Source organism: Sorghum bicolor, chromosome 4, assembly GCF_000003195.3.
Source record: "Sorghum bicolor cultivar BTx623 chromosome 4, Sorghum_bicolor_NCBIv3, whole genome shotgun sequence".
Classification (NCBI taxonomy): Eukaryota; Viridiplantae; Streptophyta; class Magnoliopsida; order Poales; family Poaceae; genus Sorghum; species Sorghum bicolor.
The window spans coordinates 9,311,504-9,327,667 of record NC_012873.2 but is presented as its reverse complement, the minus strand read 5'-3'; the positions used below and the strand labels follow the sequence as shown (position 1 = coordinate 9,327,667).

The 16,164-nt window shown below is 44.0% G+C and overlaps 4 protein-coding genes across 5 annotated transcripts; 2 read left to right on the top strand and 2 right to left on the bottom strand.

The window, feature by feature from the left end:
* On the bottom strand, nt 1,861-4,784 carry LOC8085557 (putative nuclease HARBI1). Of its 2 annotated transcripts, none has more exons than XM_002451779.2 (3): nt 4,538-4,784; nt 3,018-3,580; nt 1,861-2,939 (listed from the first exon to the last, which is right to left on the bottom strand). In XM_002451779.2, the coding sequence occupies exons 2-3, from the start codon at nt 3,564-3,566 to the stop codon at nt 2,190-2,192; spliced, it is 1,299 nt and encodes a 432-aa protein (XP_002451824.1). In that variant the 5' UTR covers nt 3,567-3,580; nt 4,538-4,784; the 3' UTR covers nt 1,861-2,189. The 2 variants fall into 2 exon arrangements, with proteins under 2 accessions (XP_002451824.1, XP_021315854.1); XM_021460179.1 differs by having other exon boundaries at nt 3,018-3,569; nt 4,538-4,736.
* Nucleotides 4,929-6,551, top strand: LOC8073807. The gene has a single exon (XM_002453525.2). It carries the CDS (start codon nt 5,069-5,071, stop codon nt 6,176-6,178), a length of 1,110 nt encoding a protein of 369 aa, XP_002453570.1. The 5' UTR covers nt 4,929-5,068; the 3' UTR covers nt 6,179-6,551.
* LOC8073806 (protodermal factor 1) lies at nt 9,978-11,367 on the bottom strand. The gene is made up of 3 exons (XM_002451778.2): nt 11,158-11,367; nt 10,637-10,838; nt 9,978-10,540 (listed from the first exon to the last, which is right to left on the bottom strand). Exons 1-3 carry the CDS (start codon nt 11,273-11,275, stop codon nt 10,219-10,221), a joined length of 642 nt encoding a protein of 213 aa, XP_002451823.1. The 5' UTR covers nt 11,276-11,367; the 3' UTR covers nt 9,978-10,218.
* Nucleotides 14,422-14,925, top strand: LOC110434726 (stigma-specific STIG1-like protein 1). The gene has a single exon (XM_021459439.1). The coding sequence runs from the start codon at nt 14,422-14,424 to the stop codon at nt 14,923-14,925; it is 504 nt and encodes a 167-aa protein (XP_021315114.1).

The window sequence follows — 16,164 nt, the reverse complement described above, 5'->3', positions numbered from 1 at the left end:
AAACAAAAACGAGCACAACTCCTAATTGAAAGGATACGTTATGCTGTAAGTATATGTTTTTCAAACTATCTTCATGATTCATGAATATATATGTTTAACGTAATTAATACAAAAATTTACAGAGATCGTGGAGTAAATAAAGTTCTATCTTACAGACCACGCATTTCTGCTTCTGCTGCCTTTAGTATTTTGCATGAAAGGGACTAGAGCGTACTACGTGTAGTGTCCACGTTTTTGCACGACATCAGCATATCTATTAGCCACAAAAAAAAAAAAAAAAAAGTAGCTACTCGAGGGGCATCATCATCAACTGCACTGCACTTTGTTGAGCTTTTTCCAAATTCGGTGGTGTCATTTAGCGTCATCTCGATCGAGATACCACCACTGTAATTATATTAACCACTTTTAGCAAGTAATAAAACAAGGATTAAATTTGCGGCTGCAGGGACGACCAGGTAGCCTGGGGTTCTCCCGTGGCCAGGAGAAAAAAAGCGGAGAGAATCCCATCTGTGCTCTTGGCTGCCGGGCAGATCGAGGGGACAAAAGCGATCGAGCAGGCGCCGGCCGGGTGGGGATGGGGTAGCTCCGGCTCCGGCGCCGGCGTGCGCGTGCGGCCGCCCGTTGGTTGAAGAAAACGACGTGGGTACGTGGCGGCCAAGGGCCGGACTTAATTTGGGCCCCTCTATGTAGTTGTCAAACCGTAGCATCAGCATTTGTCACCGTTACCTTCTCTTTTCAGGATCTCGTGTCGTCAACTTTGGGAGAGGGAGCCTCCTGGCCAAAAGTAGAAAAAAAAAGGACTCAACGCGAGGGCTTGTCATCACTCTGCTATGCTGTGCGTGCGTGCGTGTACCACTGTCACTCTATGAAGGCCTTGTGTAGATCCATTTTTTTTAGATTTTGATAATATAGAATTATTATTTTTATTTAACAATTATTGTTCAATTTTGAAATAACTAGGCTCAAAAGATTCATCTCGTAAATTATAGAAAAACTGTGTAATTAGTTATATTTTTTTTCTACATTTAATATTCTATGCATGTGCCGCAAGATTTAATATGATGAGGAATTTTAAAAAAGTTTTTAGATTTTGAGGTGAGCCGAATTTTGAAACTGAGTTCGACACATTTCAGTCACACTCACACACGCACCCACGCGCGCGGCGAATACGTACACCGCCTACCACATTTCTCATACCGAAAACCGGCCCACTACACTTTCGGCCCAATCGAACATGGGCCTGGACCGAGCATGCATTTGTTCCCTATGAGAAATGAATCTTGTCCAGCTGCATCGGATGCGTCCACTCAAAAAAAAAAAAGCTGCATCGGATGCGTGTGTGGCAGAAAGATGAAAAGATTGCGATTTTTTTTTTGCACCCATCGCATGACCACAGCCATAGGCAGAGCTCGATTTTCGCGAGTGCAAAGATGGTGTGGACCTTCGATTATTTCATTTCATCCAATCCCCCGTGCTCCGGCTGACTAAATTAAAAAGGGCTATTCTTTAAAGGTCAACTTGAAATATTTTCTTTAAATACCACGAGCAAACATCCCAAAGAATTGAATCTCCTAGGGAACATGTTACCTGAACTGAGCATAACATCATCTGACTTGACCAAAGAAAGAAAAACAGCAGGATACCTGAACTTTTTTTTGAAAGTGATACCTGAACTCTTCGCTTGATAACATTTGCTCCTTGTGAAGTGCATCACACAGTCAATGGCGTTGTTCAAACAAAATAGTAATTCACAAAATGGAGAAAATCGTTGCTTTGTATGGCACAAGAAAACTAGATTTCTGTACCAGCATAGAATCCTAATACAAGCACCTGATTATGGATTATAGGTACGACAGCAACTAATCAAGCTCTCCCATTTACATATATTTTTGACGTCAAGTTTTGAAATGGAGGTTACCTCCGGTTTGAAAAAAAAAGTTAACAGATGCAGGATATGCAGCAGCCAACTTACAGGTGCGGATCAACTCCGTACAAGCTACAAAGCATAACTACTTTCATTTTCATCCAGAAGCCATACAAGTCTTAATTCACAGTTCAAAACTTGAATAATCACATCTGCAAATGCATCAAGAGCAAGGATCTGGATGCCTTTAAAAAAAACAAACATATGCAGCATGTAACTACTAACACCGAAGTGCAGCTTGAAAGTAACCTGTCTTCTACTTGCCTCAATATTCTTTTAGGCCAGCCTTTTCTATTCTGAAATCAGACATACATGCAGATATGCTACTTTGATAATCTGCCCACATCCTCAGTGCAATACCATCTCTCAAAGCATTGCCCATGTCACATTCACTGTTGAAAGCTGAAACATCGTAACCATATGTATCATCACCACTAGGAACATCCACTGTTTTATGGGAAGCAAATGGGATTGTTTGCTCACATAACAACTCTTCATTACCTCCTTGTCTCTGAATTATGTTATGTAGAACAACTGCTGCTGAAGGAATTTTCAGTTGAGTGTCTTTTCGGTATGATGTTGCGACATTTAGAATTGGAAATCGCATCTTCAGTAGGCCTACAGTACGCTTAATATGTCTGTGCAGCTGTGCATGACGAACATTGAAAAGCTCTCTGTAGTCCATTGGTTGGAAATTGCTCTCATCTTGCTCTTCAGTATGGTAAGGGACTTCATTATAAGGAGCAAGAAAAGATGGTGTGTTCGCATAACCTGCATCAACCAGGTAGTACTTTCCTCTTGGGACTTCAAATCCAGATTCTATAGCAGAGTATAAGACTGCTGCATCAGATGCAGACCCTTCTCGGCTACAAGAAACATAAACGAAATTCAAATCAAAATCACAAGCAAGCATCACGTTTTGAGAAAGGGATTCTTGTCTATTTCGGTATGGAGCTGCTTCACTGTCTGATATTGTCACAGGGACATGAATTCCATCAATTGCTCCAATACAGTTCTGCAAGGGAAAATAAACCCTCAAGGTAACAGAAAAGGGAAGAAAATCCTAATGTATATGACCAAAAGTTACACTGACCTCAAAGTAAGGCTGATAACGTGTATCAGATGATATTTTCCGGTGCGCTTGAGTTAAAGGTGGCTTGACGAATTCAGCAGTCATTGGTGTGACTGCATCAAAGCATGCTTTGATATGTCTGTGAATAGTTTCTGTACTGTACTTGAATCTGTCATTTAGTTTCTGAAAACTAGCATTTCGAGATAGCATGTAAATAAACATGCCAATTTTCTCTTCTACAGAAACACCTCTGGTATTTCTCAAAAGATCATTTGACCTCAGATAGCGCGAAAGTTCTAGGAGAATATGAGGCTCCACACGAAGTTTATCATAGCCTTGGCCTCGGTCATCTTCAAGCACTTTACAAATCCATTCTGCATCATTAAACTTTGATACTTGACTTGGAGTTTCAATTGCAGTAGCATCAGTAACCATTGATGTTTGATCCAGAGTTCCAATTCCAGTAGATGCTAGATATACCGCTGGCAAGATTAATAGCATCAAGTCATCATCTTCTTCTTCTTCGTCGTCGTTGTCCTCCTCAAACTCACTAGAGTCTTCTGGATCCATCTTCTAAAAAAGTACTAGCAACAAAGGAAACCGGATTTAAAATGAAGGGTTGCAAGCAAAATATGCATGTTAAAAGAACAAGTGCAGTTTTGAAAAGAAAAATCAGGCTGAAATTGAAAATAAGCAGTGTTACTAGAATGCTACCAGGGATTTTCGTCATTGCTAAAGTAAGCACATTGATAAATACTGCTCTTACAGGTAATTTTCACAAGAAAAAAAAAAGTTAAAACGTCATGTCTGACTTGTGCAATTTATGCAGCAGGGCACAATATGGGTTTCTATGTTCTCTCTCCCTTCCTGCCTTGTTAGACATGGTTTGCACAACCCAAACCTCTTGTAAGGTATGTGAACATAGAGCATACGGTGCATTTCAGGGTTCAAATAAAAGGTAAAATGCCAATAATCCTTTGTACTCCCTCCGTCCACAGAAGAATGCAACTCTCACTTTTCGAGAAGTCAATCAGTTTAAACTTTGACTAAAATTATATAAAAGATTACTAACATTTGTAATACAAAATTAATATCATTAGATTAGTTATAAAATATGTTTTCATAATAAATTTATTTGGAGACATAAGTGCTAATACTATTTCCTATAAACTTGATCAAACTTGAGCTAGCTCCCATAATTGCATTCTTTTGTGTAAGGAGGGAGTAATAATCAGCGTATTTCATAGTTTGAGGGGGAAAATGTGCATTCCTTTTTTTTTCCCCTTTCCTGCCAATAAGTTAGTGCAGTCCTTAGCACAACGGCAAAAAGCATTAGCAACAACAATCTGCCATGTAACGGACATCGGACGATACAGCAGAATGACGAGATGCAAACTCGCAAATCGCAATACGGTGAGTAGCAACGAATAAACAGCCAAAACTAAAGCGAATCGTGCAATAGTTTCAAACATCCCCAACCGGAAGCGGGAGGGAGGGAGGGGGATGTTGGTGGTTGGGAACGAGGGATCGTGGTGAGCTACCTGAGATAGTGAGAGGGCCGACCGAAGCCGCCTTTTCCGGGAGGAAGCGAAGGTGAGATGAAGTGGAGACCTCCCACCGAGTCTTCGCCGAAGGAAAGGGATCGACACGTACGGGGAAGGCAGAGGCCTCCACGCCGGCGACGAGCCGAACGGCGGCACGGCACGCGGCGCAAGCCTTTGCCGTCTTCCAACCAAGACGAGAGGAGGACGAACGAATGAAGCGCAGCAGCAGCAGCAGCAGCAGCAGCATCCAGCGGCGGCACCGGTCTTCTTACCAGGCCGCGGGTGATGAAGCCACAGAAAGCCCAATAAGATGCGGCCCACATTTGTAATGGGCCTAGTTCATCTTTGGAGCCAAGTCAACGGCGCTCACCGCACTGAAGCACGACAAGTCAAACTCGCCTTCACTCTCTGTCTGATGCCATCCGCCGATCTCCACCCAAATCTCTATCGGATTCGGAATCTCCTGATCTCCAGTTGCCCAATCCCCTTCCAATCTCCATCGTCGCCGACTAGTAATCAACACGCGAAATGCATCCAATCCTCGCCGGGATCCCGCAGTCTCTCCGGCCCGCGGTGCTGATCGCCTCGACGTGCGCCTTGCTCCTCCTCGCCACCGCGCTGCTCCTCCCGCGCGCCCCTCCTCCCCCGCCGCCGCTGCTGACCACTGACGCCTCCGCCTCCGCCTCCGCCGACGCCGACGCCGACGCCGTCCGCCTCGACGCGCGCGTCGCGCGAAGGAACGGCAACGAGGTGCTGTGGCAGCTGCCGCGGCCGTCGTCGCCGCTGCGGGCCGCGCTGTTCGCGGCGCCCGGGTGCACCATCCGCGCCACCGACTTCTTCGACGCCTCCCCGGGCTGCCCGCGCTGCACGGGGCTCCCCGAGGAGCGCCGCTTCACTCGCGAAGCGCTCAGCCGCGGGTACGCCGTCCTCGCCGTCTCCAGCCGCGCCAAGTGCTGGTCCCTCGACGACGACGACGCCGCCGCCGGCGGCGGCGGCGGGGACGGGGAGGATGGCAGCGAGCTCGCCGCCGTCCAGTCCATCATCGAGTGGTGGACCACGGAGAAGTACCCTCAGCTCGCGGGCCTCCCTCTCGTCGGCATCGGCGCGTCCTCGGGCGGGTACTTCCTCTCCGCGCTCGCGGCCAGGGTTAAGTTCAGCAGCGTCGCTGTCATGATCGCGGAGGGCGTGTACGGCGCCATGGCCGACATCCCCACCGGGTATCCGCCGGCGCTGTTCGTGCACATGCCCAAGGACACCGAGAGGGCACGGTTGGTTGCCGACAGTATGGGTAAGCTCAGGGAGAAGCACGTCGACGTGCGGGAGATCCGGTGCGATGACTTCGCCGTGAGCGCCGAGCTCCTGGCGGGGAGGGTGCCGGGGTTGACCCGGGCCTTCGCCGACGCGCTGGTGGACGTGCTTCGCCGGAAGGGCTTCGTGGATGAGAAGGGGTTCCTGAAGAAAGACGGGAGGAAAACACTGTGGAAGGAGGCGGCTAAGGAGGCCAAGGTATTGCCTGAGGGGTTCGGTCTGGAGAGGCATGTCACCGAGGAGTTCAATGTTGCCTATGCGTACCATGAGTTCACCAGCCTCAAGAATACTGAAATCTTCGAATGGTTTGAATCCCATATGAATCATTAGGACTGATGCCCAACTGGCTTTCATGCCATAGTGAACCGAGCAAATTTGCTGATTGTTTGAAGATCAACTTTTGACCATGATCTCAATAGGAGAAAGTTAGAGCAAGACCTTGTGTAAGACTTCTGCTCACAGCTTATAGTTTACAACTTCCACTCATAGTTTTAGTTTCTGGTATGATTGTATTTCTCTTTACTACTTGTTAGTGCAAATTACGGAAAGCAAGAAAATGTGTTGATTACACTCATTATTGTTGTACTTGTACTATTTATCTTTTGGAAAGCAAGAAAATGTGTTGATTACACTCATTATTGTTCTACTTGTACTGTTTTTCTTTTGGAAAGGAATAAAATGTTCAAATCTGGGATTCCAGGCTTCCTTTGGACTTGCATAGATTGGCATATCATGTGATAGCGATTAGTGTCTGAATCTTCAGTCTGATTTGACGAAGTGTAGAACATACTAAAAACCTCACTATGTATGGCACCGTGTATTTCAAGGGATGTATTTAGAAACCCTGGTTAATCAAATACTTGGTCACTACTCAGTAGAACAATTTTTCTAGGACTTCTTTTTTCTCTAGGACTTTCAAGGGATGTACAACATCTTGTATTGCTTGGTTTTAATAAAGTACGAAGTAGTCCTAAGTCCTAACCAACAATCATGCTCTATATCCTGAAATATCCTGCATATAAGTGCGTTCACTCATTTCATTGTTAACTAACAATCCTTACATTCATGATTCATCAACAAAATGTGCACTAAGTTAGTTATCAAAAGTTATTTGTGCAATCTGTGATAAAAGAACTTTGACGCTGAATCATCCCATGTGACTTCTGGACTAGTTAGGCCTCATACACTATGAACAAGCACCCACAGTGCACTTTTTTTTTCTCAAATGCTTTTAACCAATTTGTTTTTGCCTTTAATATAATTAATTTAAACATACTTATGCACAATAATTCAGGATATACTAGAATGACTGGTAGACCTGTAGAAGCTTAGAAGTAGAACTGAGTTCTTAAGCATCAATTCACCGCAGGATAACCTTGAGATGTTTGCTTGAAATATTTTGCTTCTAGTAACTTGGTACTGGGTTTACTTTCAAAGATGTTTGAAGAAAACAGAGGAGCAGATTAATCTATTAATTCGACATAATGGCCTTTGCTGCTTGGTGAATTAGCTAACCGCTTTATATTCAGATTTTAGAACCTTACATCGAATATTAGGCTGATAGGCTGGTAACGGCTCCTGTGACCTGTCACCACTTGCAACTGATTAGTAAGACACATTTGTGATTCCCCAACTTGCATGGCCGGTTAATGTCTTTTAAAAAAATGTTATTTGAAGTATAGACAACAAAGCAGTCAGTGGTCACAAAAATCTAGTATTATAAAAACTGGGGCAGGACTGTTCTTCTGATCAAACTTACTTACCCTGCTATGCTGTCCTGATTACTGTATACTTAACCGTGGTAACTAGGAAGAAGTTTAATTCGACCCCTGATTACAGCAAAGGGTTTACAACATCCAGCATATCTCAGACACTGGTAGTACATGAAGAAAATATCAATATATATTAGGTGCTTATTTTACATTACAATCAAACAAATTATAAGAAATTCATCAACATGTTTTAGAGGTGATATTACACTACGAACCCAAAATAGATAACATGAAATTCATCAAGGATAAGAGACGAAGGATAACATCAATTGAAGAAAACAATTTAGGAAGGAGACAGGTCTAGTAGTGGCATTCGTTTGCCTTGAAAGTCCCAGCCTAGGAGGAAGCAGCACCATCGAAGGTCACGACCACCACAATGCAATCCCCCACCTGCTCGGTGGTAAAAGGAAACTTCTTGTTCACAATCGAATTGAGTTACTGAGCTGCTCCCCCGCTTACAAGGGCACCGACACCAGTTCTGATGTTTCAGAGTGCATCATGGAGATTCTCAATCTTCTTGCCAATGATCAAGCTGCAGGCAGCACCAAATGTCTTGCTAATGTTGCTGAGGGATCCAACGACTGCAATGATCATGTCCAGATGGCTTTTCCAGTAGCTGCAATTTTGATGGCAGAACACAGTAAACAATCATTTTAGCATATTTGCTTCGTGATAATGAATACTTAAAATTGAATGTGTACTCATATGGGCTCTTACTCGCAGGACCCAACAAATCTGTGCTTCGGAATTTCTTGGACCCCATAGGAAGATGTGCTTGGGGTACTTGGTGTAAAGCTGTAAGATGGTGTCCGTATTGTGCCATAAGACAGTGTTGGCTTGTAGCCACCTCCTGACCCTGGGAGCCACCATCTGGTAATAAGATACATAATTTAGTAACTGTTATTTCCAAGGATGCATGAAGTATTTGTTGCCACTTGCTCTGCTTGGATAATACTGATTGCTGAGAAAGCTTGCAGTTTATGTTCAACATAATTTGTCTTGTATATAGCGCTCGCAATATTTGTGCAGTACAATACAACATTTGGCAATATTAAAAAGGCAGTATCTGTATTGTTACTTCTAAAATGACTGATCAAAGAAATATATGCTACACAAGGGAATAAGGTCAGAATGTACAATTCGGAGCAGAAGAATAGGTATTCTGCTCAGACAAACTGCATGAGCTGGTGACAAACCCCACCAGAACAGCACTGATCAAGAACTTTGCTGTTCATCTTTGCTCTCAACGTCTACAGCACAGACAAGACTGGATATGTGGCTGAACTAGCCGAGAAGCTTGAATTGATGAATTGAGTTCCTTTCGGGCATATTTGTATAATACGAGCAGTGATCTACAGTTCCATTGCTTACTACACTGTCAGTGGTTGGCCGTCATTAAATGATCTTGGTTTGTTCATCTTGCTGCGGTGGTGATCTGATTGCTCTGTCAACTACAGCACAGTAAAGAGCTTACACTGAGTATTTTAATGCAAATCCTTTTCTACAAATATTGTGCAGAAAAAGAAACTGATGATATGGTACCTTAGAGCTTCCCTAGATTTCGGACAGGCTAATATATAAATAACTGTTGGTTTGCCCTGTAAGAGCATTCACTTGTTTCTTTGCTAAATGCTAACTATCAATCATTACATTAATCCGCACAATGTGCATTAAGTCAGTTAACGAAATTTATATGTCTCATTTGTGATAAAGCAACTTTGAACTGAATCATCCCCATGTGATTTAAGATGTTGAATAGTTAGTACTCATGCAGCATGAGCAAGTATAAGCACCCACAGTGCATTTTTTTTCCTCAACTTTATTAGCTAACTTGTTTCAGGCCTTTTTAATAATTGCATGGTCATCCTTTGTTTCAAAATGGAAACTCTCAGTGTTTGTTAGTTACCCTTTTTTTCTCAAATACAGGAGATTTTTTTTTTAAAAAAAGCTAACTCACAGGAGAAGTGCGTAACTTTGTTTTAAAGAGAGACAAAGATCGGACCCATACAACAGAACTCCTAGTATGTCAGTAGAGAAATATGAGTATAATTACTTCATCATCCACCATGATCCAGTGGACGGAACCTGTCATTAGTTCTAGCCCTTTTTTTCAGTGAGATATTTAAAGCCTTTCTGTATGTTTCTTTATCGATTTATAGACAGCAAAAGAGTCAGCTGTCATATAACATCTAATAATGAAAATACTGGAGTAGGACTGTTTTTTTGTGTTCAAAGTTCAAGCTTTCTTGCCCTGCTATGCCGATCTGTCCTGAGTTGTTTACATCTATCCTTTACTGTTGGAAGAAGTTGCGATTCTGATTCAAACCCTGCAACAGCAAAGTGTTTACAACTATACATCCAGCATACCTCAGTGGTATTCCATTTTCATGAAGAACCAAAGAAACGACAATAAAGTCATCAATACATATTAGGCATGATATTACATGAGAATTCAACAAAAACACAAGACATTCATCAACATATCGTAGAGGTAACATTACACGGCAAACTAAAAAAATACAGGAAAATTCATCAAGAGGAAGAAATGAAGGGTAGTATCAATTAAGAGAAATAGTCTAGGCAGGAGATATCCATGTCCTAGTAGTGGTATTCATTTGCCTTCTTGAAGATCCCAGCCTGGGCAGAAGCAGCACCGTCAGAGGTCACGGCCACAACAATGCAATCCTTCACCTGCTGTGTGGTAAAAGGAAACTTCTTGTTGACAATGGAGTTGAGGTAAGCAGCTGCTCCCTCACGTAGCAGGGAACCAACACCATCAGTTCTGGTGTTAGAGAGTGCATCATGCAGATTCTCAAGCTTCTTGCCGACGATCAAACTGCAGGCAGCACCAAAAGTCTTGCCAATGTTGCCAAGGGATCCAGCAACTGCAATGATCATGTCTGGGTGGCTCTTCCAGTAGCTGCAGTTTCAGTACCAAAACATCAGTTTGAGAATATTTGCTTATTGCTCTGTGATATTTGATAGTTAACATGTCTATATTAATATGGGATCTTACTCGCAGGATCCAACAAATCCATGCTTCGGAATTTCAGGGACTCCATAGGCAGGTGTACTTGGGGTGCTTGGTGTCGTGCCGTAAGATGGTGTTGGTGTTGTGCCATAAGATGGTGTTGGTGTTGTGCCATAAGATGGTGTTGGTGTTGGCGTTGGCTTGTAGCCTCCTCCTGACCCGTACGTAGGAGTTGGGGAGCCACCATCTGGTAATAAGATGTAGTTCAGCAACTGTTATTTCAAGGGATACATGAATTGCTACCTGTTTCTCTTTGCATAACTCTGATGTTCAGAAAGCATGCAGTTTATGTTTGAGAGACTAATCTTTTTGGTAATTGCATTATCTAGTCTAGCAGGTGCTGTATGCTGTGTAAGCTAAAATATTGGCATCCATGAGTCGTGAAGTACGTAGGATACAGCATTTCACAGTAATTGAAAAGGCTGTAGTACTACTGCTAATAAGAAGGCTGATCAGATAAATATATGTTAGACAAAAGGAATAGGGTCAGAGCATCAAATTATTACAGCTGGGAGCAGAAGAGTAGGTCTTCTGCTCAGACAACTCTCCCAGGCTCCTGCATGAGCTCAGGGTGACGAGCCCCACCAGGACAGCACTGACAAGAAGAACCCTGCTGCTGCTCATCTTGCTCTCAGCGTCTACAGACAAGACTGTAGGTGGCTGAACTGGCCGAGAAGCTTGGGATGCTTGAGTTGTTGAACTCAGCTCCTTTCGGGCTCATATATATACACACACGAGTGAGGGGTGTTCTACAGTTACAATTATGCTAATGCATGCAAAGTTCTGTACATGTTCGTCACACTGCTTAGGTGGTTGGCCACCATTTAATGATCTTGGTTTGTCCAGCTTGTCGAGGCATTGCTCTCGGCTTGCACAATGAAGTCCTTACATTGTGAGTATTTTTTACAAATCATTTTCTTAAAATCTTGTCCCATAAAATTGAAAGGAAACTAAAGCTGTGGCAGCTTAGAGCTTCTCTGGATCTTGGAGAGCATTTCTTTGGACAGGGTGTGAATTCTTCCCTGCACTCCTGAAGATTTAATTGGAATCGGCGCCTGCCACCTACTCTGTGCACTTACCTCTACCTCGAGCTGGATCCGATGATCTTATCTCTGAATTGAAATACTGAATCTGTCAAACTTATTAATGGAAGCAGTGGTGTGCTTCTCTGGTCCAGCTGAAACTGAAACATGAGAGATCCCATCCAACTTGAGCTTCTTCTGATACTGTGGAGCAGCTGAAATCTTTTGTGGTCCAACTGGAATGCACAGGATTTGACCAGATTTTGTCAGAAATCTAGTATTTTCACTGAGTAATGTGGTCCAGGATTTTCTTCAGAGGTGCACCTGGTAACTTGTTTCGAACTGTTATTTTCACTGCAGTTTTATTGGTGCATGGTCAGAGCAGTGGTGCCTACTGCCTTAGTCCTCTGCGTTTCTGTTTTTATTCTGATTGCATCTGCCTAGCTTTTAGTGCGTAGGAGTATGCTTTCGCAGTGGACTGCTGCCGCATTCATCCATCATACCGCGCCTGTATCTTGCCATGACCAATGCATGTAGCTTGTAGCCTGTGATGTGCAACCAAACATTAGTTGGTTTGCAGCATTTTATTCATGAGCACACGAGCAATACATGTGCCGCTTTCTTGAATTACATCTATGTCATGATCGATCTCGTATGCAGAACTTAGAAATGACCTCCTGTTCACGGAAAAAAAAAAACTTCAGAGACATTTGCAGTTGCAGCTGAAAGCACAACTAGATGAGAAATGAAATTGATCGAACGCCAGGTTGCCTTGCAATCAGGGAGGTAGCATAAAGGACGCAGCGAGGCCAGCAGCTGTACTTGCGTGAAAGGTGATTGGATTGGCCCTGAGAATGGGATTGAGATGCCATGTGATCTCTCGTGGACCTGCCGGAGCCTGACATATAGTTTATAGGGACGTTGCTACTGCTCTGTGGCCGCCAGTTTTGAACGGTGCAGTTCATTCGGTGAGTGACTGAGTGGGGTGAACGCCAGAAGGGCAGCTTATTTCAGCTGAAGTTCATGTTGGTGATCCTATGGGCTATGGGCTACGGATGGAGTGTAGTTTGTCGGTGGTGGGTGGGTCCTGTAGTCCTGTTGGTTATTATGAGCCCATTTTGGTAGCTGTGGCATTCAAAGGAGGCATGTAGTGCAAGTCGTCCAAGAACTCCAACAAATAGTAATGGGTCCTTTTTTTTTTTTGAAGAATGGGTCTTTGCCTCTTTGGATTTGGTGCAAAGGAAAACGAAGAAGGAGAAGAAGTTTTAGATTTGGATGTTGGGTGCACAATGCTGGGTTGCAATTCCGTACATCGGTTTGTCGGAATCAATGGAACGGAATTCGGTGAGACACTCACTCTCCTCCGGTGAAGTTTTTTTTTTTAAAAAAAAGGGGGAAACCTAGTTCAGATTAGAAATAAAATTTACTCTGAGCAGAATGAGGCCTCAAGCTTGGTATGGTTTCTTTTCTGCGTCCTTTTGCTCCTTTCCTTTTTTTTAGCATCCAGTTCACTAGAGCGTGATTGGTTTGTTGTATCCGGCCAGTCCATGCTCCACGGATTGCAAAAATCATTCGATTGGTTAGCGGGCCAAGAGGATGCAAAAGCGACTGCATGCTAGTGCAACGAAACGCGCTGGAACTCCGCCATGCGCCATCAAGCAGTATTTGGTTTCGCCAGTGTGAGCAGAGAGTTTTATAGCGTTGTTTTTAATATTGTCATGTCATGTGAAATAAAATGAAACTTGGATGAAACACTCACTTTTAGTGGAGAGTTTCATTCCATAATTGTATAGGTATTTAATTTTAAGACTCATAGAGTGTTGGTAATCGTGCCAATAGAGTTTTATCTAGATGAAACCTATTTCTTTTATCTCTTCTTAAATATATTGTCATGTCATCCAAAATATCTATATGACAACCTATTTAATGCGAATGAAACTCCAATGAAACTCCCACGAGACTGCCCAATATTCCTGGCTCTTAGGCCAGTCTCAGTGGATAGTGTCACTGCACAGTTTCACATACCAACACGTCATAAAGATTGAAATGAAACCATCTATGAAATAACTCCAACAGTGAAGCATTTACTTTGTTGTTTCCAAGGCTAAGCAAAGTATTTAATTGCTACAAAATGATTGGATCACATGCAGAATGGTGAAACGATTTGGCCCTCAGTGGGGATTTCATCCCGTTCACCGCGTGAAAAACAACGCCCGCGAGGTTTTACCATGGTGAAACTACTTCCTTCTCTCTCATCTTCGTTTCATGCAAAAAGTACAGTTTTGCTGACATGACGCTCTAATAAATATGTATGATATCTTGATGAAACCCTTAACCCCTTTGAGACTGGCCTTAAGCTTGGCCGGCGGTAACCCCTTGCGCGCACTTGTACGTACGCGTGTCGTTCAGCCGGCACATGCACATCCCTTTGATCACAAGTACACTGCTGGCCTACTGCCTAGCTAGCTACTTCGTGTTCAGTACTCCATTAGTGAGTAGTCTTGCACCTTCAACTTTTGAAGAAGCAGCAATGCGCGAATTTAGCATGTTTTATTTGTCCTCCGATCCTCACGGAAACGTAACTCGTTCTCCAAGACCGGTTGATCAATGCACATTATTTGCAGTAGCTAATTAATTACTCCCAGTTAAAGTTGACTACGTACAGGCAAAGGCAACTCTGTGCATAAAACAAGAGAAGTTCAGAAAGAAACAGGGCGGTACGTAGGAGCGGAGCACGCCGCACGTAGCATGGCACTGGCAGGCGTCTCCGCCGGCCGAGTGATCCCAACCTCCTTGCTCCTCGCCGTCCTAATCGCAGCCACGATCTTGTGCGCCGCAGTCGCCGCGGCCGCAAACGCACCGGCGGTTCATCAGGCCGCCGGTGGTGGCGGCGCTAATAACCGCGGCACTTCCGCAAGCCGGTTCCTCGCCACGGCCGCGGCGGCTACGGGGAAGATTGGCCGCCACCGCGAGTGCCGCCGTGGGTACCCTGCAGGCGGCGCGTGCTCCGGCGGCGCCGGTGGTGGTGGCGAACGGCCGCGGCGGCTCATCAGGTGCTGCGGCGGCTTGTGCACCGACGTGCTGGCCAGCGCGAGCAACTGCGGCGCGTGCGGGAAGCGGTGCGCGTTCGGCCGGCTGTGCTGCGCCGGCCGGTGCGTCGCGGTGGCTCACGACGTGGAGAACTGTGGCGCGTGCGGCCGGGCCTGTGCCCACGGCCTCCCGTGCACCTACGGCATGTGCGGCTACGCTTAATAAAATTCGGTGATCTACAACGCCTAAACGCCGCATGCATGCATATGGTTGAGGTCCATATAAGGTCTTGTTTGGATGTTGTCGGATTCGCCTCAATCCACATGTGTTGGAGTGGATTGAGGTGAAATTTAATTCAATTTCTACTCCAATCCACTCCAACACATGTAGATTGATGCGGATCCGACTACATCCAAACAAGGCTTATATACACACAGCTCGTGTACCGTGTACCGACACGATTAGATGCATGCTGCGACTCTCCGCTAGCTAGGTGCGTTCTTGTATTTTGCAGAATGCAGATGCATGCTGATCCTCTATATGCATTATTATTTCTCTCTGTCTCTCATACGGTTGTATGAACTGTAAATCAGCGTGTGGTAGTAGCACCTGCTTAATCCATCCTAAATTAAATTATAAGATGTTTGACTTTTGAACACCAAGTGTAACTACTTGTCTTATTCAAAAATTTATGTAAAATATTATTTTTTTTTTGTTGTGGCTTGGTGTATTAATAAAAGTTTTTCAAGAATGACTTAAATTCGAGTATGTTTGCATAAACTTTTTGAATAAGACGAGTGATCAAACTTGGGGTAAAAAAAGTCAAACGTCTTATAATTTGGGATGGAGGGAGTATGTTGTTGTTCATGTCTAACGATTTCAATCACCTTGGTTTTGTTGATTAAATGCTGGGAAAAACTAGTTTTATCTGAATAATGCAGGCACTGAGTTATATTTCACTTGACACATTTTGAGTTTTAGACGAGGTCTTTCATTACCTTCACCCTTTCGGTTATGGAGCTTCTCATGAAAGATGGGGAAACGAATCGAGAGCATCTCTAACACAAGGATGACACTTTGCCCTAAAAAATGATGTTAGGAAACCTCAAGTGTCTTTTCAAGGTTTGAGAGAGTTGTCCTACAATAGAGTGAGAAAACTATTTTCTTAATTACAATCACTTACATGTGAAACCTACTTGTTAGTCGCGGAGCGCCTTCCCCCATCTCCCAACTCTTTTCTTTGGACCTGTTTGGATGAATGCTTTAGAAATCTGCTTGGACGAATTAAAGATCTCAGGTGTCCAATTTTGATGGTATGAGGCCAAGATTGCTTGCCTAGGCCAAACAAGCCCAGCAGGCCTCCACCTAAACTAGCCCTTAACTAATGCTAGATCTCGTGGGCGTGCTTCTCACAGACCTACCCGCATTGTCTGCCGCACTTTGTCTTTTCTCGTTGATATG